At 41.9% G+C, this 24,386-nt stretch overlaps 1 protein-coding gene across 2 annotated transcripts in view; it reads left to right on the forward strand.

Annotated features, from left to right (window-relative positions):
* Positions 1-1,528: 1,528 nt before the first annotated feature.
* The window catches only part of LOC110490137 (DENN domain-containing protein 2A), a 37,783-nt gene continuing 14,925 nt past the window's right edge, over positions 1,529-24,386 (forward strand). For both annotated transcript variants that reach the window (XM_036944440.1, XM_021563336.2), the window contains exons 1-11: positions 1,529-1,935; positions 2,996-3,067; positions 3,701-5,001; positions 5,123-5,190; positions 5,275-5,372; positions 5,680-5,895; positions 6,508-6,601; positions 6,683-6,733; positions 6,884-7,095; positions 13,843-13,952; positions 15,141-15,210. In XM_036944440.1, the coding sequence (XP_036800335.1) occupies positions 3,842-5,001; positions 5,123-5,190; positions 5,275-5,372; positions 5,680-5,895; positions 6,508-6,601; positions 6,683-6,733; positions 6,884-7,095; positions 13,843-13,952; positions 15,141-15,210 (2,079 nt within the window). In that variant the 5' untranslated portion in view covers positions 1,529-1,935; positions 2,996-3,067; positions 3,701-3,841. The remainder of the gene's footprint in view (positions 1,936-2,995; positions 3,068-3,700; positions 5,002-5,122; positions 5,191-5,274; positions 5,373-5,679; positions 5,896-6,507; positions 6,602-6,682; positions 6,734-6,883; positions 7,096-13,842; positions 13,953-15,140; positions 15,211-24,386) is intronic.

The raw sequence follows: 24,386 nt of genomic DNA on the forward strand, positions 1-24,386 counted from the left end.
AAAGCTGATCTACCCCCTTGCATTGGTAGAATGTTTTAACTTGATTTGGGCACACATCGTGCCAGTGTGGTCATATTTGCTGGGAAAAGATGGGCTTATTTCAGGCAAAGTGAGGGCTGTCCTCAAGGCCAATGCCTTGAGGCCAATGTGGAGCCGATAAGCTGAGGCCCAATGTGGGCAGCCTATGTAGGGCCAATATTTTACCTGCATTGGGTAATGTGGTCATGTTTACTGGGCTCTCTCTGTTCTTTGAAGTAAATTGAACACTCTGTCTGTCTTATCTTTTTTATCAATACCCTTGGATGAAGAGCATCATACAATTTTAATACGTTTTCCTTCCTCAAAATCAATACAGAACCAATTATATTAATTTGGGGACAGGACGAAAAGCAGGAAACATTTGTCAATTTAGCTAGCTAGCTTGCTGCTGTTAGCTAAGTTGTCCTGGGATATAAACATTGGGTTGTTATTTTACTTGAAATGCACAAGGTCCTCTATTCCGACAATTAATCCACAGATAAAATGTTAAACCTAGTTTGTTTCCAGTAATCTCTCCTCCTTCAGGCTCCTTCTTCTTATTCTTTGGACACTATATGGAGGTTGGCAACCAACTTTAAGGTGCATTACCACCACCAACTGGGGTGTGGACCTCAGTTCATCTTTCAATCACCCACGTGGGTATACGATCCTAGAAACAAATGAGGAGATGGGAGAGGCGGGACCTGCAGCGTGTCAAGTGTTACAAAATGGTCATCATGTAAGGTGAACACAGGTAAGTGAAAGTTTTTGGGGAAACTGTTGTATTATGTTATTGTAAGAAGTGCTGCATGTGCAGTGGTGTGTGGTCACATGTGTGTGGTCTCTGTTGTTGCATTGAAATCGTTGATGCAAAATTAGTTGAAAATAATAATGCATAATTATTTAAAGTTATGATATGAAGATCTTAAACGTAACAGACTGGGATATTGCAATAACCTGTTGCTACATAATGACATATTAAAGTTGTTTTTCAGTATGTTACATGCAGAAAGATGTAGTTCTTGTAGCAGGCTGGGGATCGAAATGTGTAGGCACAGCTGCATTGCAACAGTGGTGCACATAGACAGTTGCCATGAGAGGTTCAACACATGGTTTTTAGGAAAATTCATATCGTTGTCACTGTCCCTTCAATTCCTCTTTCTCTTGGACTAGCAGTTGTTTGCTAACTTAAATCAATAAATTTGGCCTAATCATCATGTTATGAAATAGTTATGAACTTCAAGTTGCCGTAATCACAATAAACAGCAGATAGAGGTAGAGAAACAGACCAATGGAAACAATGACCTCGGAACAGTAAAGCAAAATCCTTCCTACAGAAATGAACTTCTTGACAGAAAAGTGAATAATCCCTGCACAGTGGATGAAGTCATTTTAACCTATTACATTGCAAGTCAACTGAACCTCAGCCAGCTAAAATGTCCAATGATCTAGCTTAAGATGAGAAGTGGTGGAGAGGAACCAGAACTTTCAGTTAGCTGGGAAGGGACCATTGTGTAAGAGTGGGAGGGGTCTGCAGCTATAGTGGGAGAGCGAGTTTAGGAGAAAGGGGTTAGCTATTCCTTTAGGATACATGGCAAATAAAGCATATAGAGGGAAATACTAAATCAGACTACTAAAAGCCTTGGAGCTGCGTTGGACTTGATGCAACCTTTGAGATACACTTCTTCATAATAAGCCAAGAGATGTTTTCCACAGTGTGTGAGAGATGATAGTGTTGGAGTCGTGGGAAAGGAGAGGCAGATCTTAGTATGGCAACATATAGTATATGAGAGAGGAGTTGACCTGCTTGTGATTGAGGAAGTCATGGATAATGATGCTGTTGTATCAAGGGTCACTGATGTGGAAATGAGCTCCTGTTCCACTGGTAGACTCACAAGGTCTGTGCAACAGAGAAAGGTAAGGACGACTAGATGACGATTTGTGCATTGGCTGAGTTTGATAATATTGTATTAATTTCTTGTCCTGTGTCAAAATTCTAGGACCTCTACGAGGCTGATAAACGAGAATAATGTGATATTATGTATGTCCTGCTGTATATCCAGCAGTATGTGAACCCCTGGTGCTTTTTCAACTTATCTACGACTTAGTATACAGCATCAAATCACATTTTATTGGTCACATGCACATGGTGGGAGTGTAGCAAAATGCTTGTGCTTCTCGTTCCGACAGTGCAGCAATATCTAACAAGTAATCCAACAATTCCCCAACAACTACCTAATACACACAAATCCAGAGGGATGAATGAGAATATGAACATATAAACAAATGGGTGAGCGATGGCCGAGCGGCATGGGCAAGGTACAATAGATGGTATAAAATACAGTACATTCATATGATATGAGTGAAGTAGGACATGTAAACATTATTCAAGGGGCAGGCATGCGGTCTAAAAGGGTCTGCTTGGGAAACTCTACCCAAGATCTTCTCAGAAGCCAGTGAACTGAGAGACAATGCCCTGAGAACTGAAATACAGAGACAAGAGTAGAGTCTCACAGAGTGGTTAAAACATTTCCATTTGCCATTGTGACAGAGACAGGGGTTAAAAAGTATCAGTACTCCCTCTCCAATAGTTATTTGTGACTCAAATGTTTTATTTGCGTGCTGACTTAGCCCCTCATGGGATCTGAACTATTTTTGTCATGGTTTTGTATGAGACTTAACTGGCTGTGCAAAATACTGTAGGAAACCAGATGTGAGGAATGGATGAGAGGTGGAAAATCAGTTATAGGATACTATTCTTACACTGAGCCAGTCTCACTGGGACAGAGATGCCTACACTCTAGATGTCTGGCTAGTGATTTTATGAGCTTCATAGACATATCTGCATGACTAGAACTAGGATTAAGGGAATCCAAAATATCTGATCTCTCTCTCTCTCTCTCTTTTTCTGCAGTATCCCTTTGTGTGTAACTGTAATTTGAAACTTGTCTCTATCTTCCTGTCTCTCTCTCTACAGGTGTATGCTGAGAATGGAGTCTGCTAGCAGGATGACTGCAGGGCAGGACTGCCTTTACCAAATTGTCAACAAGTGAGTATGATGAGAGTGGGGACCTGTAATGTTGGGGGAATATTTATGGGTCCATTGAAAAAAAAAAAGTCCCCAAGAAGATCATGGTTACAATGTAAAGTGGTTCCCCTTAAGCCATACTATTCTTTCAACTACTAATACACTTCCCAATTCAAAACCATCAACACACATACAACTAATTCAGTTTCTCTTTAATTAACGACTGTTAAGTTTTTATTTGGGTTCAGAATGCTTATTTAATCTATTTGCTTATTTCCATCTAAAACAAAACAGTTTTAGATGGCTCTGGTCCATGTGGCTCTGGTCCAAGTATGTGTTTGTTTACTGAAGCTCTGTGAGAAGGATATGGTCGGTCACAGGCCTGTCCTCATGACATGTATGCTACCGCCAGACTAAAGACCCTGACGTTCCCATCAATGACTGAACAGACTGGAATGTTCCTTAAATGAGTCCTGTTGTTATTGTCTTTTTATGTTGACTAAATGGAGAATTTGTGGTCTACACTATATTTTAAAGTCTATTTTGCCTGAATTGAAAATTCAAGGTTGTGTTTGAGGTCTAAAAGTTTTAGTTGCCTGTGTAAATATGGTTTAGTAGCCGTTGTGTTGACTACCGTTTGGACTGATATTTCAGACGTGGCCTTCTGAAAGGGGACAGTGCACCTACAGACCCTAACAACAGGCCAGGGCAGTGCTAGGACAGGGAAGGGCAACCAATCTGCCCCTCATCTCCCTAAACAACCTAAACAACCTGCTGGAGGTCCCAAGCATAACTATGCAGGCTGAGAGGAACACATTGGCTGGGGGCAGAACACTCTCCAAACCTCCCCATGCCACCATCAAAGACAAGATCTCAAAGTGGGAAGGAAAGGAGTCTTCCCCATCCCCAACATTAACATTAACAACAGCTACAACTACACCCACTCAGAGTATTGTGGAAAGAACTGACTCCTTAATTAAGAGTGATTCCAAACCCACCATTGAGGACTGCGAAAGACCAACCAACAGGGAGAAGCAGAAGAACAATGGGAAGGAGAACATAGAGCATATCTCCCCAACAGTCACTACAGTTCCTATTGGGAAAATAACAGAATCCCTAAAAAAGATTGATTCCAGATCCACCATGGAGCACTGGAGTAGACCAGTCAGCAAGGAGACACAGCAGAACCATGGGAAAGATAATGTAGAAATGGCTGGGAATTCGAGGACTACCTCGCCTGTGGGGCATGTAAAGGACACTACTGTGAAAATAACTGAATCCCTTCTGAAGAAGGATGTCAGACCCTCCGAGGAGCAGCATAAAGGACACTGCAGCAGGCTGGCCAGCAGGGAAAAGCAGCAGAACCTTGGGAAAGCGATCATAGGAAGGGCAGGGGTTTCTCGGCCTACTGTGGAGCCTGTGAAGGAGCAGGTGATGGGGATGCTGAAGAAAGACAACGGTAGGAGACTGGTGGAGCAGAGAGCCGTCTTCACTCTCTTCAAGAAGCTGGAGCAGACCATGAGGGAGGAGAACCCCAGCAAGAGTCCTCTAGAGCTACCTGGCAACTACTTCTGCCCACCTAGCAGAGATACACATGTAGAGGCCAAGAGAAGAGAGATAGAATCCATTTTAGGAACATTGGATGCTGACGAGATGTTTGGGGAGTCATGGCAAGGTGGGCAAGAGGGACGAGACCTGCAGAATGTGTACACAGAGCCAGGGTCACCACCCATAAACCCGGTCCCCAAACCCCAGCGCACCTTCCAGCAACGTACCTTTCAGCACCTCTCCAAATTTGAAGCGAGGACGCGCTCATTACCGAGACATGGGAAAGGGCAGAGGAATCTGCCCCCACTGCCTTCCATCTCCCCTCCACCTCTGTCCAACCAGCCTTCCCCCAACATCTACAGGAGACCCAGGACAGACAGACAAAGAGATAGAGACAACCCCAAGAGGTAAAATAGCCATACAGAACAGACAACACTAAATTCACACTAACAGTAATTAATTCACTCTCATATGAACATACACACAATATATTCTAAGTATTTCCCCCTTTCTTTTGTTCCTTCACAGGAAATCATTTGAGTTTGAGGACATTCCATCATGTCATCCACCTTATCATCATTATGAAATTATTACAGGTGAAGAATAAAAAACTGATCTAATCACAAATAATAATTTAAACTAAATTCAATAGTGTTTATTTATCTTTGGTCTTCCTGCAGACTCTTCCAAGGAGAATCCATATGAGGACATTGAGGTATCCAGTCAGTGCTCATCACAACCTTCTCTACCTTCCTCTCCTGGGTCAGAATGCTCCAAGGTACATAACACTATCTTAATGATGACATAACAGTCATGACAGTTTGTGTCAGTGTAGCAGATGGGGATCTGTGATGCTTACTCCTCAGCCTGAAGTGTCTCCACATGCGCTGTTTGATAGCCAGCTTTTCAGTGGCATGACTGGGTAAGATGTGTGTGTTTGCGGGGCAGAGATCTTGGGTTTGAGTCTCATGAGCCAAATCAGGAAGAAGCGGTACTCGCTAAGCAAGCAGTGTGATGTCCTTTACATTAGCTTATGACTTACTTTACTTTACAGATTGATCTGATTATTTTTAGTCTCTGTGCAGATCTCCAGGCCTGGTTTCTTCAGACAGAACTCTGGTGGGAGTTGCAGCTTCAAGCTTCCAGATCTGCGTAAGACCAACCATCACCGTAGTGATAGTGGAGGAGTAGCATCTCCCCCCCGGCTCAGCCCCCAGTCCACCCCTCACAGCGCAGATGAACTGCCCCACTGGCTGTCTGGAGGAGATTCCTATAACCACGTCTGCAGGAGGATACCAATGGTAAGAGACTGTGGGGGAATCTCAATAGTCTTAAGTGGCTTCTTCTCCTCTCCTCGTCTCCTCTCCTTCTCCTATACACTGAGTATACCAAACATTAGGAACACATTGCTAATATTGAGTTGCACACCCCCTCCCCCCTTTTGCCCTCTGAACAGCCTCAGTTTATCGGGGCATGGACTCTACAAGGTGTCGTAAGCGTTCCACAGGGATGCTGGCCCATGTTGTCTCCCATGCTTCACACAGTTGATACACATGGGAAACTGTTGAGTGTGAAAAACCCAGCAGCATTGCAGTTCTTGACACAAACCGGTGCGCCTGGCACCTACTACCATACCCCGTTCAAAAGGCACTTAAATATTTTGTTTTGCCAATTCACCCTCTGAATGGCACACATGCACAATCCATATATCAATTGTCTCAAGGCTTAAACATCCTTTTTTAACCTATCTGCTCCCCTTCATCTACACTGATTGAAGTGGATTTAACAAGTGACATCAACAAGGGATCATGGCTTTCACCTGGTCAGTCTATGTCATGGAAAGGTATTCTTAATGTTTTGTATACTCAGTGTATATCCAATATTGATATTTCTAACATTCATTCTTCCAACAGGATGTGCTTAAAATCAACAGTATCTTTGAGGCTCGTGTTGGAAAGAAACATCTGAGGAGGGTCTATCACATTGCTGAGACCAGCTCAGGGAGAGGTGAGTGTGAGATTCTTTCAACCCCCAAAACATTATTTCAATGCCCTCCATTTTGTAACACTTTTTTCATTTTTGTTGCAGTCACAGATGAAAACACTGACTCAGAGAGTGAGACAGAGGACAGGGCTAAAGGTACTATGTGACCAACTGACATCTTTCACAATTCCATAAAGTGCTTCTGTCAGTATCAAATTAATCTTCCCTTTTTCTACCCCTCTCCTTCTCTTTCATTACCTTTGCTTTTCCTTCCTTTCCTTCCATACCCTCCTTCCCCTCTCACAGCCCATCGGCAGCGCATGTCCTCAGTCCAGTCTATCCTGAGCCAGCCGGGTGAGGGTCAGTACTGTAACAAACACAGCTCTCTGGACCTCACTAGGAATCTGAAGGAGCTACATCAACGCCAGCTCTTTGAGTACTTTCTGGTTGTGGCGCTGCACAGAACCAAGGCTGGCGTCCACTACGTGCCGGAGGTCACTCAGCACTTTCCCCTCAAGGTGAGGAGAATGAAGGAGTTTGAACATGGGGCTGCCGTCTTAGAGACTCAGGTGTGCGTAAAGATGGGTTGCCAGGACCGATTGTTATTAAACTGGTGATGTCAAGGGCTGTAGTGGGGAAGCGGGAGTGGACGTGACACAAGCGACGCCGCGTCATAAGGAGATTACGTCAGCGAGCATGTAGACCGTGATTAACTCCTTCATTTGTAACAAGTTTCAGTAAATTATTTTTGGTAGCATTTCTATGTTAAAGATTTATTTTGAAATTGGGGATTTTCCCCATATTCCATCCAGTTCGCTTTATTTTTATAATATATTACACTTGATCGTTCTAGAATAAGTTTCTCCAGTTCTTTTTGGTTTTCATCTAACTTATTCTGTACCTCTATGGGACAGTTTTATTGCTATCTATCTGTACTGTTAGTCCCAATATTTCCATTGTTGATATATGACTCACCATCTGGATTCGGTTTTATGTAGCAAAATTTGAAATGTTTTTTTTTTTTTACAGTATATAAAAGTAGAGACTCAGAGCGACAAAATGGAATATCATACACTGCATTTGAGGAACAATGGGAAAGCAATTCTGCTTCGAAAGTTGTTCAACTTGTAAACTCAATTTTGAGAAAATCTCCTTTTAATGTTTTGCTATCTAGTGAAGAGCACTTCTTTGTCTACACCCATTCAGCATCGTTCACACCCTCACCCTAAGCTTTAGCCCCACCCATCTCGTTTCGCTCTCGAAGCGCACATTTGACGCTCTGGCCGATGATTTGTTTACCTCTGGATAACATGAAAACAGCCTAACCAGCTCAGCTGGCAGCAATTTCATTACTCTTTTTTTACCGATGTTTACTGACACTGGCCATATTCAACGGGTGTTGTACACACATCACGTAACGTTAGCTAACCAGCCAACGTTAGCTAGTTAAACAGTAAACAGTGCCAACAATGCCACAGTGCTGGGAGCTAACAAACCATATTCAATGTTAGCTAGCTAACATTAGGTTCTAAGTAGAACAGCACACGGCTCTGGGAAATGAATAATAACGTCAGTTAGGGAGCCAGCTGGCTAACGTTAGCTAGCTAGCTAACGGTACATTTTAGCTTGAAATTAAACCACTGCCTGTCAAAATTAGAAAATGTGTCATATCTAAAAAGCTAACGCTAGACTATCTTACCTGTAAACATCATCGTGCATGGACGCGTCTCCCTGTCAGGAATGCCGTGCCATGGTTGCCCTTAGTTTGAAGATGTAATCCGGAGAAAGGTGTTTCCTCCATCTCTTTAGCTATCATACTCTGATACTTGATCCTCCAGAAAGTGGAGAACCACACTTATGCAGCTCCACTACACAATACATTTTTTTTAAAGACGTGTTTGACAGGATTACCAACACAGACTGATTCTATGGCAAACCAATCCGAACTCCTTTCTCGGCATGTCCAGCCCACTCATTATCTCAGCCAATCATGGCTAGTGGGAAGGTTGCTGACTTTTTCTGTGGCTTAACCAACAAGGTTCGTAATTTAATCTCTAATGATTCCCCAACCCACATGAGGGAGCGTAATCATCGACTGACACTAATTACCATAGCGCAACGAACATAAATATTCCTAGAAAATATTCCTATTCATGAAAATCACAAGTGAAATATATTGAGACACAGCTTAGCCTTTTGTTAATCACCCTGTCATCTCAGATTTTCAAAATATGCTTTACAGCCAAAGCTAGACAAGCATTTGTGTAAGTTTATTGATAGCCTATCATAGCATTTTGTCCAGCTAGCAGCAGGTAACTTGGTCACTGAAATCAGAAAAGCAATCAAATTAAATCGTTTACCTTTGATGAGCTTCGGATGTTTTCACTCACGAGACCACCAGTTAGATAGCCAATGTTCCTTTTTTCCAAAAATATTATTTTTGTAGATGAAATAGCTCCTTTGTTCTTCACGTTTGGCTGAGAAATCGCCCGGAAATTGCAATCACAAAAACACCGAAAAATATTCCAAATTAGCTCCATAATATCGACAGAAACATGGCAAAGGTTATTTATAATCAATCCTCAAGGTGCTTTTCAAATATCTATTCGATAATATATCCACCGGGACAATTGGTTTTTCAGTAGGACCGATTGGAATAATGGCTACCTCTGTATTTTACGCAATAATCACTCTGGGAGCCATCAGGTGACCAGTTGCGCAATGTAGCCGCTTACGGGTATTCTTCAACATAAATGCGTAAAACTACGTAACAATGCTGTAGACACCTTGGGGAATACGGAGAAAAAGTAATCTGGTTGATAGCCCATTCACTGCTCAATAGGGACGCATTGGAACCCTATGTGTAAAATAGTAAATAATGACTACTTCTCAGAAAGTATTAAACTGTCAAGAGGAGTAAAACAAGGTTGTTCACATCGGCAAATGTATAGCCATCGAAATTTTTGCTATTGAAATCAGATCCATCAATAATATCAAGGAGCTAGAAATCCAGGGCTTAAAAACAAAGGTGTCATTGTAGGCTGATGATTCATGTTTTCTTTTAAATCCACAATTTGGATCCCTCCATGGACTCATAGAGGATCTAGATAATGTTTCTTACTTCTCTAGATTAGAACTAAATTATGATATACACTATATTACATACAGTCATATTAGAGTTTTTTTATTATGTGAGCAAAAAATATTACATTTTATTTTGGAATGTCAAGTCAGACAAAATTAAAAATATATAATGAATATTAATTCGGAGGGCAGAAATTATTCAATATTAAAGCACTTTAATCCAAATGGGTTCTCTAGCATATTAGTAAGAATGGCTCACCCTGTGTTCAAGAATGGCCTTTTTCTCTTTATTCAGATTCAAACCTCTCACTTTCGGATATTTGAAAATTAAATAATCTCCAAAATATTGCTATTTTTAAAACAAGCCATACAAGTTGGTTACAATTTCAGGTTAATCCACTATAAAAGACAGAACATATATTACAACAAATATTATTTTTTAACTCAAATATACTAATTGATAAAAAAAAACATTATTTGAAAAAATAATACATTAAAATAGCATAACCTTTGTAAATTATATCATAAATAGGACTGGAGTTAAGTCGCATGTACACCCAATATGGTCCCCCTGTTGATGATGCTTATTATGTATTATGGTTGAATCAAAAGATGACATGTAATAAAAATTTAATTAAATTGGAAACAATTAAATATATATGTGAAATTAAATTAAGAACATCTTCAGGCTAGGGTCTATTTTTCTCAATTTCCACCTGACTGGTGTGCCCAAAGTAAACTGCCTGTTGCTCGGGCCCTGAAGCCAGGATATGCATATAATTGGTACCATTGGAAAGAAAACACTCTGAAGTTTGTAGAAATGTTAAAATAATGTAGGAGACTATAACACAATAGATATGGTAGGTGAAAATTCAAAGAAAAACCAACAGGATATTTTTTTGAGAGCCCATGCATGCTCTTCCATTGGAACATATAGGAGAAAAAAAATTATCTAGCTCCCACTATGCAATTCCTATGGCTTCCACTGGGTGTCAGTAGTCTTTGTTCAAGGTTTCAGGCTTGTTTCTTCCAAAAAGAGTAAGAAATGCGAGTTTTACTACAGGGACACAGACTTGGAAATTCGTGTATGCGTGTCCGACGAAGAGGACATGCACCTGCTGATATCGTTTTCCTATTGAACATACTTCTTTCCGTATGAAATATTATAGTTTAATTACATTTTATTGTACCTGAGGATTAAGTAGAAATGTATTTTGACTTGTTTTAACAAAGTTTAGCAGTAGCTTTCTGGATTCATTGTTGAACGAGTGGACTACTCAAATCGATGACGCCAACTAAACAGATTTTTTGGAACATAAAGAAGGATTTTATCTAACAAAACGGCACTACATTTGTAGCTGGGACCCTTTGGATAACAAATCAGAGGAAGATTTTCAAAAAGTAAGTGAATATTTAATCGCTATTTATGAATTTATGAAACCTGTTCCTTGGACAAATATTTTGATGTGGGGCGCCGTCCTCAAACAATTGCATGGCATGCTTTCCCTGTAAAGCCTACTGTAAATCGGACAGTGCAGTTAGATTGACAAGAATTTAAGCTTTTAACCAATATAGGACACTTCTATGCACGTAAAATGTTTAATATCCATCATTTTTATGATTATTTATTTTAATTGCGCTCCTTACAGTTTCATTGGAATTTGTCCCACTAGCCTTAAACAATAATGTATGTTGATGCTATTATTATATACAATATCCAGTGGCGATTTTAGCATGTACATCTTGGTGGGGCAAACATGCCAGCAAAGCCACTACACAACACAACACTAAACAATACATTAATTGCACTATAACAATGACTAATGGCGCACACAAACTGGTAAGGCCTACATAAAGCTGTCCCAACAGCAGAGTTTTATTTTCAGCTCCATGGAGTGAATCCTTACCACTGCTACACCTGGCCATTAGCGAAGCCTTGTCTGGCAGCAAAACAGTTAATTCAGCCTCATTTCCTGCTTAAAAAAACATAGCTGATACTGTATAGCTGACTTGCTTAAACAAATGTGGTTTCTACTGACAATTGAGATGTACAAACTATGGTATAAGGGAGTCATTGTAAATAAGAATTTGTTCTTATTAACTGACTTGCCTAGTCAAATAAAGGTTAAATAAAAATACAAAAAATATATATGCTGTATATATAAGGGGACAACAAGTGGATAAGAGGCAATCGGTAATTTTGATTAAGGCATTAATGAGCAAGCTAGGACGGACGTTTTTTTGAGCACTTTTGAAATGTACAGTGACAAAATTCAGAACATGGGCCGTTCTTACAGTATTCTCCCTGTACACCAAGTCAGAACCGTAGGATGCATATAGGGGGCATATAACCAGACAATGAAATCACTTACAATATTCATTGATTACATTTCTCTAAAACAGACTATTGGCTACATGTACAGCACCAAGTCAGAACAGTATGCTAAGTTAAGGGGGAAAGGGACCAAATGATTAGCGTGAGGCACATGGGCTACTAACAGCTTACCACACAACATACAGTGGGGCAAAAAAGTATGTAGTCAGCCACCAATTGTGCAAGTTCTCCCACTTAAAAAGATGAGAGAGGCTTGTCATTTTCATCATAGGTACACTTCAACTATGACAGACAAAATGAGAAAAAAAATCCAGACAATCACATTGTAGGATTTTTAATTTATTTATTTGCAAATTATGGTGGAAAATAAGTATTTGGTCAATAACAAAAGTTTCTCAATACTTTGTTATATACCCTTTGTTGGCAATGACAGAGGTCAAACGTTTTCTGTAAGTCTTCACAAGGTTTTCACACACTGTTGCTGGTATTTTGGCCCATTCCTCCATGCAGATCTCCTCTAGAGCAGTGATGTTTTGGGGCTGTTGCTGGGCAGCACAGACTTTCAACTCCCTCCAAAGATTTTCTATGGGGTTGAGATCTGGAGACTGGCTAGGCCACTCCAGGACCTTGAAATGCTTCTTACGAAGCCACTCCTTCGTTGCCCGGGCGGTGTGTTTGGGATCATTGTCATGCTGAAAGACCCAGCCACGTTTCATCTTCAATGCCCTTGCTGATGGAAGGAGGTTTTCACTCGAAATCTCACAATACATGGCCCCATTCATTCTTTCCTTTACACGGATCAGTCGTCCTGGTCCCTTTGCAGAAAAACAGCCCCAAAGCATGATGTTTCCACCCCCATGCTTCACAGTAAGTATGGTGTTCTTTGGATACAACTCAGCATTCTTTGTCCTCCAAACACGATGAGTTGAGTTTTTACCAAAAAGTTATATTTTGGTTTCATCTGACCGTATGACATCATCCAAATGCTCTCTAGCAAACTTCAGACGGGCCTGGACATGTACTGGCTTAAGCAGGGGGACACGTCTGGCACTGCAGGATTTGAGTCCCTGGCGGCGTAGTGTGTTACTGATGGTAGGCTTTGTTACTTTGGTCCCAGCTCTCTGCAGGTCATTCACTAGGTCCCCCCGTGTGGTTCTGGGATTTTTGCTCACCGTTCTTGTGATCATTTTGACCCCACGGGGTGAGATCTTGCGTGGAGCCCCAGATCGAGCCCCAGATCTTGCGTGGAGCCCCAGAAATCAACTGCTCCCACAGTTGATTTATTCAAACCAAGCTGCTTACCTATTGCAGATTCAGTCTTCCCAGCATGGTGCAGGTCTACAATTTTGTTTCTGGTGTCCTTTGACAGCTCTTTGGTCTTGGCCATAGTGGAGTTTGGAGTGTGACTGTTTGAGGTTGTGGACAGGTGTCTTTTATACTGATAACAAGTTCAAACAGGTGCCATTAATACAGGAAACGAGTGGAGGACAGAGGAGCCTCTTAAAGAAGAAGTTATAGGTCTGTGAGAGCCAGAAATCTTGCTTGTTTGTAAGTGACCAAATACTTATTTTCCACCATAATTTGCAAATAAATTCATTAAAAATCCTACAATGTGATTTTCTGGATTTTTTTATTCTCATTTTGTCTGTCATAGTTGAAGTGTACCTATGATGAAAATTACAGGCCTCTCTCATCTTTTTAAGTGGGAGAACTTGCACAATTGGTGGCTGACTAAATACTTTTTAGTCAGATGTTAAAGTGTTGATTTGGGTCGGGGTTAGACTCGGTTTTTGATGGATTTCGTATTTTGACCCAGACTTGATGTTTTGTCCTGCTCTTTCTGCAGCTGGAGCGGAGCTTCAAGTTCATGAAGGAGACAGAGGATCAGCTAAGGATCATCCCCCAGTTCTGTTTCCCTGATGCTAAGGACTTGAAGCCAGTAGAGAACTACCCCAGGTCAGCAGGATCACACTCATAATGCACTAATCTAATATAGCCTACATGTCTTTGTAATCATGCACAGTTCTAATGTTTGAGAAAAGCACTTTATAGATAGAATGTATTTAGCTATTTATTATGGATCTGTACCATACTTTACTCTTATTAACCTCAAAAATACTGACCTTGGAGACTATGTGGCCCAGTAAACATTACCCCATTGGGCCCATGTCGGTATTCAGTGGGCAAGGTGGGTACGGGCTAGCCCACAGCAATCCAACAACGTCCCAAAACACTAAGCCCACACCAGCCCCAAACGGGCTAGCCCACAACAAGCCCAACACAGGCTAGCCTACACCAGCCAAACAAAGGTTATCCAACACCCATCCCACATCAGCGCAACATGGGCTAGCATACACCAATCCCAAATCAGCCCAACACAGGCTAGCCTACACCAGCCCAACACGTGCTAGCCTACAAGAGCCCAACACAGGCTAGCCAACACCAGCCCAACACAGGCTAGCCTACAACAGCCCAACACAGGCTAGCCAACACCAGCCCAACACAGGCTAGCCCATGCCAAGCCTTCAACAGCCCAACACATTTTAGCCCACACCAGCCCAACACAATGACAATGATGAGGTCTATAAAATTACTTAAATAAGTGCCAAATGTTATATATGAGAAACTTAAGTTTCTCTTGTAAAAATATATTTTGAAAGAAACATCTTGGTCATCCGTGATCCCTTAAATACCTTTACGTCTTGACAATTATGCAATTTATGCATTGAAATAAAGTATAATTAATTAATTATAAATGAATATATTCCTATGAAATTGCAACAGCGTATCGGCCCAATATAGGCAGCTTACATGGGGCCAATAATTTTGTCCGCAATGGGCCCACATCGTTCTAATATGGACATGTTTGCTGGGAAAGGACAGGCTTATTTCAGGCAAAGTGAGGGCTGCCCTCACCAGATATGGGCTGCCCACATTGGGTCACACTGGGCCAATGCCTTGGGGGCCAACGTGGAGCTGTTGAGCAAAGGCACATTAGCCCAATATGGGGAGTCAGCATGGGGACAATATGTTTGCCTGCATTGGGCCCACATCATACCAATGTGAACATGTTTTCTGGGGGATTTATATCACAATCCTGTAAGCATATTATACATACATTTATTGTATTTTATTTTTCCACAGTGAAATGTTCTCTTTTGTTTTGACTGGCGAAGATGGAAGCAGGAGGTTTGGATACTGTCGTCGTCTACTGGTACATTTTGCATGTATTCCTTCAGTACACATATACACTACTTGCCCAAAAGTGTGTGGACACCAGCTCATTGAACATCTCATTCCAAAATCATGGGCATTAATATGGATTTGGTCTGCCCCTCCACTTTTCTGGAAAGGCTTTCCACTAGATGTTGGAACATTGCTGCGGGAACATGCATCTATTTAGCTACAAGAGCATTATTGAGGTTGGGAACTGATGTTGGGCGATTAGGCCTGGGTCGCAGTGCATTTCGGGCAGGTAGCGTTCTCCTGGCATCCGCCAAACCCAGATTTGTCAGTCGGACTGCCAGACAGTGAAGCGTGAACCATCACTCAGAGAACGCGTTTCCACTGCTCCATAGTCCAATGGTGCTTTGCACCACTCCAGCCGACGCTTGGCATTGTCCACGGTGATATTAGGCTTGCTTGGCCATGGAAACCCATTTCATGAAGTTCCCGACAAACAGTTATTGTGCTTATGATGCTTCCAGAAAAAGTTTGGAACTTGGTAGTGAGTGTAGTAACAGATGATTTTTATGCGCCACGTGCTTCAGCACTCGGTGATCCAATTCTATGAGCTTGTGTGGCCTACCACTTTGTGGATGAGCTGGTGTTGCTCCTAGACATTTCCATTTCACAATAACAGCACTTACAGTTGACCGGGGAAGCTCTAGCAGAAATTTAATGAACTGACTTGTTGGAAAGGTGGCATCCTATGATGGTGCCACGATGAAAGTCACTCATCTCTTCAGGCCATTTTACTGTCAATGTTTGTCTATGGAGATTGCATGGCGTGTGCTCGATTTGATACACCTGTCAGCGATGGGTGTGGCTGCAATAGCCAAATCCACTCATTTGAAGGGGTGTCCACATACTTTTGTGTATATCTATAGTGTACCATACAGACAGACAGACAGTCACCGACAGGAAGTGGTTATCTATGATGTCAGCTGAGTAAATAACCATGATACTGCAAATAGAGATGGACTGGTGGGAAACAGTTATTCCCTGAGATGGATTCAGCGGAAATATGTGTGTGTATGTGTGCGCTTATGCGTGTGCTTTACTGTGTGTATAGTGTTGTAGATGCTTGTGTGTTGTTATTTTTGTGAAAACATCCTCAGTCTCTTTCACCCTGCTGAAAAAAACAGCATAGACCAGCATACATTTCAAGCTGGTCAGTGCTGGTCTATGCTGGTTAGTGCTGTTCAGATGCTGGTCAAACTGGTATGACCAGCATGGTCTAACTGGTCAAGCTGGTCTGATCAGGATGGTCTAGCTGGTTATGCTGGCAGACCGGCCTTCATTGTGTTTTCGCTGGTGACCAGCGTTTGTTGTGTTTTTGCTGGTGACCAGCCTTCGCTGTGTTCTCGCAGGTGACCAGCCTTTGCAAAAACCAGCATCAAAACACATTATGCTGGCCAGCCAGAGTGGATTTTCACAAGCTACATTCAGAATAGAGAGCAATAGTAATGGCTTTTTTTTTGTAGGCACTAACTCCGCCATGGCTTGTTGTCCAAAGCCTATGGAGAAATGTATGTTTTGTTCGTAGGGTTTTTGGAAAAACACTAAAAAAATATCTGTGGTAAACACAGTCTTAGGAGATCTTATGCGTTTTGTTCTATGAGATCATCTTCATCAGCTGACATCACTTCTTGTGAATTTTGAAGCATTTTTGTAATCAAAGGAAGCACATAAAGCACATAATGGCTTGAAAATTCATAAAGGTAATGTCATATTTGGTTTGATTCCAGGCTGCATTACAACCGTCCGTGATTGTGAGTCCCTTTGGGCGCAGCACAATTGCCCCAGCGTCGTCCTGGTTTGGCCGGTGTAGGCCGTCATTGTAAATAAGAATATATTCTGAACTGACTTGCCTAGTTAAATAAAAAAAGGTGACTGATATTATTTATTAGATTGAGCCTGTGTTAAAGGTGAACTGCACAGACTGATTCTGCATGTGTTCCGGTGCTCATTAAGAAATGCAGTGGCTATTACTGAAGCCCAAACGGGTTGTCTTTGGATTGTGGTTTAATGTGGGTGTTTCTTGGGTCTGTCTTTGCCATTCAATCACAACAAACAAACAAGGGCGGTAGTGAGTAACTTAGTGACAGCGAGGTAAGCTATGCTAGCTTTGTTATGGAGTTAAGTTTTGAAGTTGAGGACTTCTCTTCTCCTGACTGACTCGCCATCAGAAGATGTTCTTGTTTTTAGCCAACCTGACAACAGCTAGCTAGCTATATCTTGGGGATAGCTACAGCTGGCTAGCATATCTAGCTAGCTGATATTTCTCTGTCAAATCACAGTTATGCCAAGATAGCAAGAAGTACCAGCGTCTGGAATGTGTTTCACAAGACACTTGCTCTACAACACCTTGCTACTAAAGTAAAGTTTAGACATGTTACAGTTGAAACAATATCAACTGCCAACACAATATTCTACAACTGGCTAGTTACACTTTACCTATCAACTGAAAATAAATTGTGGGTAGAGTACAACCATAGACAGAACAAGGGTTCTATCTGTGGTTATATTCTACACACAGTTAAAATACGTTTTGTGCACCAAATTCACCATATTATTTTTTAATCTTCAACATAGAAGTGCTACCAAAAATAACTTACTGAAACTTGTTACAAATGACGGAGTCATCCATGATTCACCAAACTATATTGTGAAAGAGGAAGCAAAATGTCTTTAAGCATATGTTTTCGTTTCAGACTCCTCCATCTCTACTAACCGAAGTTAATTGCATGGAGTTTTTTTCTATTAATAAAGTAAAACTAACAGCTGTACAGAAAGACTCAGGGAAAGGCCAAATTACAGATGAGGAACTTCTTGATGCAATAGCAAAAGTGTGCAAAGCTGTCATCAGGCATCAGGCAGACTTTGAATAATCTAAAATATATTTTGATTTGTTTAGCACTTTTTTGGTTACAACATGATCCCATATGTGTTATTTCATAGTTCTGATGTCTTCACTATTATTCTACAATCTTGAACAGTAAAAATAAACTTTTGTCTGGTACTGTATATCTTCCATTGCCGATACAGATACTGTAACTATCAGCATTTTGTCTCCTGGTTATCATCGCCTCGTATGGTGTCCCATATAAGACAGTTCCCTGACATGTTTGAAGAATACACAGGGTCTAGTTTGGAAGTTAAAAAATATATATTTCGCCTTTATTTAACCAGGTAGGCTGGTTGAGAACAAGTTCTCATTTAAAACTGCGCCACGGCCAAGATAAAGCAAAGCAGTGCGACAAAAACAACAGCACAGAGTTAGACATAAACAAACGTACAGTCAATAACACAATAGAAAAATCTATGTACGGTGTGTGCAAATGAAGAAGAGTAGGGAGGTAAGGCAATACATAGGCCATGGAGGTGAAATAATTACAATTAGCAATAACACTGGAGTGATAGTTGTGCAAATGATGATGTGCAAGTAGAGACACTGGGGTGCAAAAGAGCAAACGGATAAGTAGCAATATGGGTGTGCTATTTACAGATTGGCTGTGTACAGGTACAGTGATCAGTAAGCTGCTCTGACAGCTGATGCTTAAAGATAGAGAGGGAGATATAAGACTCCAGCTTCAGTGATTTTTGCAATTCGTTCCAGTCATTGGCAGCAGAGAACTGGAAGGAAAGGCGGCTAAAGGAAGTATTGGCTTTGGGGGTGACCAGTGAAATATGCCTGCTGGAGCGCATGCTACTGGTGGGTGTTGCTATGGTGACCAGTGAGCTGAGATAAGGCGGGGCTTTACCTAGGATAGACTTATAGATGACCTGGAGCAAGTGGGTTTGGCGACGAGTATGTAGTGAGAGCCAGCCAACGAGAGCATACATGTTGCAGTGGTGGGTAGTATATGGGGCTTTGGTGATAGACTACATCCAATTTGCTGAGTAGAGTATTGGAGGCTATTTTGTAAATGTAAATGACATCGCCAAAGTCAAGGATCAGTAGGATGGTCAGTATTACGATGGTATGTTTGGCAGCATGAATGAAGGAGGCTTTGTTGAGAAATAGGAATCCGATTCTAGATTTAATTTTGGATTGGAGATGCTTAATGTGAGTCTGGAAGGAGAGTTTACAGTCTAACCAGACACCTAGGTATTTGTAGTTGTCCACATATCAGAACCGTCCAGAGTAGTGATGCTGGTCGGGCGGGAGGGTGCGGGACGCAATCGGTTGAGGAGCATGCACTTAGTTTTACTTGCATTTAAAAGCAGTTGGAGGCCTCAGAAAGATTGTTGTATGGCATTGAAGCTGGTTGAAGGTTTGTTAGCACAGTGTCCAAAGAAGGGCCAGAAGTATACAGAATGGTGTCGTCTGCGTAGAGGTGGATCAGAGAATCACCAGCAGCAAGAGCGACATCATTGATATATACAGAGAAAAGAGTCGGCCTATGATTTGGACCCTGTGGCACCCCCATAGAGACTGCCAGAGGTCCGGACAACAGGCCCTCCGATTTGACACACTGAACTCTATCTGAGAAGTAGTTGGTGAACCAGGTGAGGCAGTCATTTGAGAAGCCTAGGGTATTGAGTCTGCCGAAAAGAATGCGGGGATTGACAGAGTCGAAAGCCTTGGCCAGGTCGATGAAGATGGCGGCATAGTACTGTCTTTTATGAATGGAGGTTATGATATCGTTTAGGACCTTGAGCGTGGCTGAGGTGCACCCATGACCAGCTCGGAAACCAGATTGCATATTGGAGAAGGTACGGTGGGATTCGAAATCGTCGGTGATCTGTTTGTTAACTTGGCTTTCGAAGATTTTAGAAGGGCAGGATGGATATAGGTCTATAACAGTTTGGGTCTAGAGTGTCTCCCCCTTCGAAGAGGGGGGTGACTGCAGCAGCTTTCCAATCTTTGTGGATCTCAGACGATACAAAAGAGAGGTTGAATAGGCCAGTAATAGGGGTTGCAACAATTTCGGAAGATAATTTTAGAAAGAGAGGGTCCAGATTGTCTAGCCCAGCTGATTTGAAGGGATCCAGATTTGCCGCTCTTTCAGAACATCAGCTGTCTGGATTTGGGTGAAGAAGAAGTGGGGGGGGGGGGATTGGGCAAGTTGCTGCAGGGGGTGCTGAGATGTTGGCCGGGGTATGGGTAGCCAGGTGGAGGGCATGGCCAGCCGTAGAAAACTGCTTATTGAAATGATCGATTACCGTAGATTTATCGGTGGTGACAATGTTTCCTATCCTCAGTGCAGTGGGCAGCTTGGAGGAGGTGCTCTTATTCTCCATGGACTTTACAGTGTCCCAGAACTTTGTTCAGCTAGCACTACAGGATGCAAATTTATGTTTGAAAAAGCTAGCCTTAGCTTTCCTAACTGCCTGTGTATATTTGTTCCTAACTTCCCTGAAAAGTTGCATATCACGAGGGCTGTTCGATGATAATGCAGAACGCCACAGGATGTTTATGTGCTGGTCAAGGGCAGACAGGTCTGGAGTGAACCAAGGACTATATCTATTCCTAGTTCTACATTTTTTGAATGGGGCATGCTTATTTAAGATGGTGTGGAAGGCCCATTTAAAGAATAGGTATTCTGTAGTAATCCTTAGTATCTTGTTTGGGGTGCATTCTTTTTCGTTAGTTTTAGTTGGATTGTGCTAAGAACTGTGAGCTCTCCCACCATCCACACACACCATACATTCAAACTTCTCTGTCTTTATAGATAATCTGATGTGTGTTTACCACCACCATTTGGTTGCCCCTAATGGTCAGGAGCGTAAATGCCCGCAAAATACCATAATATAAGATGCACCCAAATTGGTTCCAACACATCGGCCCCTAATTGCAACCAACAATTAACCAAAACATAAAAGAAGGAGACAATAAGGTGAAATGTGAGTGAGAATCTTCCCTTCTTCTGTGGGTCAGAGTTCTTCACAGGTCCCTCTGTAACCTCTTGCATTAGACAGATCTTGGTAACAGGTCTGTCCAGTTCTCCTGTTCTGGTTTTCAGTCTCAGAGTCTGGACCAGAGCCGCCTTGTCAGGGTAGGTTTCCGACACCTTTCCAATCAGCCTTGACCCTCTTGGAGCAGTAGGATCCATGATGATGAACAGGTCTCCCATGGAAAAACTTCTCTTCTGTTTCAAGTTTCAAATGTTCTTAGTCGTATCTCCGAGATACGCATGGTATACAGTACATTGTCCAATGAAATGCTTACTTGCATGTCAAATCAAATTTTATTTGTCACATGCGCGAATACAACAGGTGTAGCCCTTACAGTGAAATGCTTACTTACATGCCCTTAACCAACAATGCAGTTTTAAGAAAATACCCCCCCCCCCAAAAAAAAAAAATTAAGTGATAAGAATAACAAATAAAAGATGTACGTACAGTTATTAAAGTGACTATGCATATATTAAAGTGACTAAAGTGACTATGCATATATTAAAGTGACTAAAGTGACTATGCATAACAGAGTAGCATCAGAGTTCCAGAGGGGGTGGGGTGGGGGGGGGGGCAATGGAAATAGTCTGGGTGGCCATTTGATTAGCTGTTCAGGAGTCTTATGGCTTGGGGGTAGAAGCTATATAGGAGCCTCTTGGACCTAGACATGGCGCTCCGGTACCGCTTACCATGCGCTAGCAGAGAGAACAGTCTATGACTAGGGTGGCTGTTCCGTCTCGATAATGCAACAACAATAAGAAATAGTAAAAATGAGAATATGAACAGAAAATAAATGGCAGTAAAAATAGAATCACAAACATTCTGAGCAAACAAAGTAATAAATCACGCAAATATAGCCATAGAAAAGCAAAGTCGAGCAGGAACCGACAAGATGCATGCTCTCCTCAGCGCCGCCATTGTTTGTTCCACTTTTGTCTTTCTTGTAACAATGGTAAGCACTCCTTCACCCATTGTTTCCAGAATAGATTGGCCAAGTACTGAACTTGTCTCCACCTTCTCCTGGTGTAAAGTAGAGCACTTTTCTCACCAGACGAAGAAGACGCTCCCAAATTCCACGATGATGAAAACCAGCAGGAGTGTTGAGGTTCCACTTTATTCCACTTGCTGTGGTCCAGAGCAGCCAGTGCTTCTCTGAGCTCTCTTTCAGCTTCAATGAAATTTGTATCTGACCATATGACTGAACAGTAGTACAGGTGCAACACAACTAGAGCCTGTAGACCCTGCCTTGCTGATAGTGCTGTTAAGAAGTTAGAGCAGTGCTTTATTATGGACAGACTTCTCCTTGGCAGCAGCTAATGGGAATCCATAATAAATACAAAACCCCCACATTTGTGAAAGGAGGAATGTCAGGACAACAATTCTTTATTGTGGCAAATCTGCCATATTCTGTTCTCCAAACTCCCCGTGGTGATGCCGTCAGATGACACGATCAGAAATAACTTGTCTGCAGGCAGAGTTGGCCCTCATGATACAATACTTCTTTAGAAGTGCAGATAATGTGGTTTCTTCCAGCATGTCCCAGCTGCTTGTGAATGCGCTGTAGGAATCTTTCTCTCTGACTGAAAATAATGAGTAATAGACCACCCAATGCAGCTCTGACCTTCTGTTTCTACTTCGACTGACTGTACTTGCGATTCACCAGCAGAGGTCAGTATTTTGTATTTTTTATTTTCCTTCTGAGCTATTGAAGAGTATCTCTGAGTTTAAGAAACCAAGCAACTGAGGCTTTGAGACATAGTTAATCAGTCGATTAGTTGCGCTCTGAGTCCTTTACAACAACATTCACCGTCAGGCCCCTTTTAATCTCTGGATCATCTGACAGGATTAAATGGGGGTCCAAAGCAGGCTTTGGCCATTCCATCTCTGACTTTAAGATAAAGTCTGGGCCCTCTATCCATCTTTTACAAGCCCGAAAGCTGTCAGCCTACAACCCTCTGGAAGCCACATAAGCAGGATTCTACTTGATGCTGATATATCTCCACTAAGACACTTTTGTAGCTTCTCTTAAGGCTGCTACCTGGTTAGCCACAAAATTGTGAAATTGTCTCTTCTCACTTTCAATGTCCAAAACCTTGACTGTCCCAGTTGAAGTGACAACTATTTCCTCAACATTCTGTCGACTTGAACCGCCAACACAGCAGCCGTGAGAATGGTAGTCTGCTTCAAGGGAGCGACTCACTTTTCCCAGCATGAATGAAAGATGTACCGGTTTCTTGTTAATCCTGCTGAAAAAAACAGCATAGGCTGGTGAACAGTCTTTGTTGTGTTTTTGCTGGTGACCATAGGGGTATACTATGTACTGGGTTTGAGGAGAGTGGTAACTTTTTTGTCAGTGCTGAGTTCAACTAAGGATGACTGGTCATACGAAAGTGGCTCACCTTTTAGCCAGGTACATTTCTATGACAACAAATCCTTCAGAACTAAGCTGATTGCTAACTCAAGGCTAACTCAATTTATCCTAAATAAAGTGTCTGGGCCACAAGTTGAGGATCAATGAAATCAGATACAATCTTTGCGAGAGGAAAGGTGTCATCATCCCCTTCACTGGACACACTAATTTCAAGATGGTGGCAAGCACTTCTTTTTTGTCTGATCTGTGTTTGTAGCTGAAAAGTTGTGTGGATTTTTGTCTCCATTTACCTTCGTTTCATCTTTCTGTGAACACATTGGACAATAGTGCAATATTGCATATAGAGTTAAGGAAACATACAAAATAGGTCTGCTGAAACTTTTGAGGCCTACTTGGATATACCTGGGCACCCTACACTGCACTGGGGCATTATCTGAGCAGATGCCTAAGTACTGCTGCTTTTATCCTCCCATACTGACTTTTTCCAGATTGGTGGCTACCACCTTAAGAGGCTAAAGTGAACGTTTCACATCCGACGAGTGTCCGAGCCGGTGTAGTAGGATTTGATCTTGGTCTTGTATTGAAACTTTTCCTGTTTTTATGGTTTGTCGGAGGGCGTAGCGGGATTTCTTAAAAGCGTCCGGATTAGTGTCCCGCTCATTGAAAGGAGCAGCTCTAGCCTGTAGCTCAGTGATGATATTGGCTGTAATCCATGGGCTGTTGCTAGTAATTAGATATCAGGAGGATAGAGTGATGGTCAGATTTGCCAAATGAAGGGCGAGGAAGAGCTTTGTATGTGTCTCTGTGTGTGGAATAAAGGTGATCTATAGTTTTTTTTGCCTCTAGTTGAACAGGTGACATGCTGGTAGAAATGAGGTAAAACAGATTTCAGTTTT

Source organism: Oncorhynchus mykiss, chromosome 15 (genome assembly GCF_013265735.2).
Source record: "Oncorhynchus mykiss isolate Arlee chromosome 15, USDA_OmykA_1.1, whole genome shotgun sequence".
NCBI lineage: Eukaryota > Metazoa > Chordata > Actinopteri > Salmoniformes > Salmonidae > Oncorhynchus > Oncorhynchus mykiss.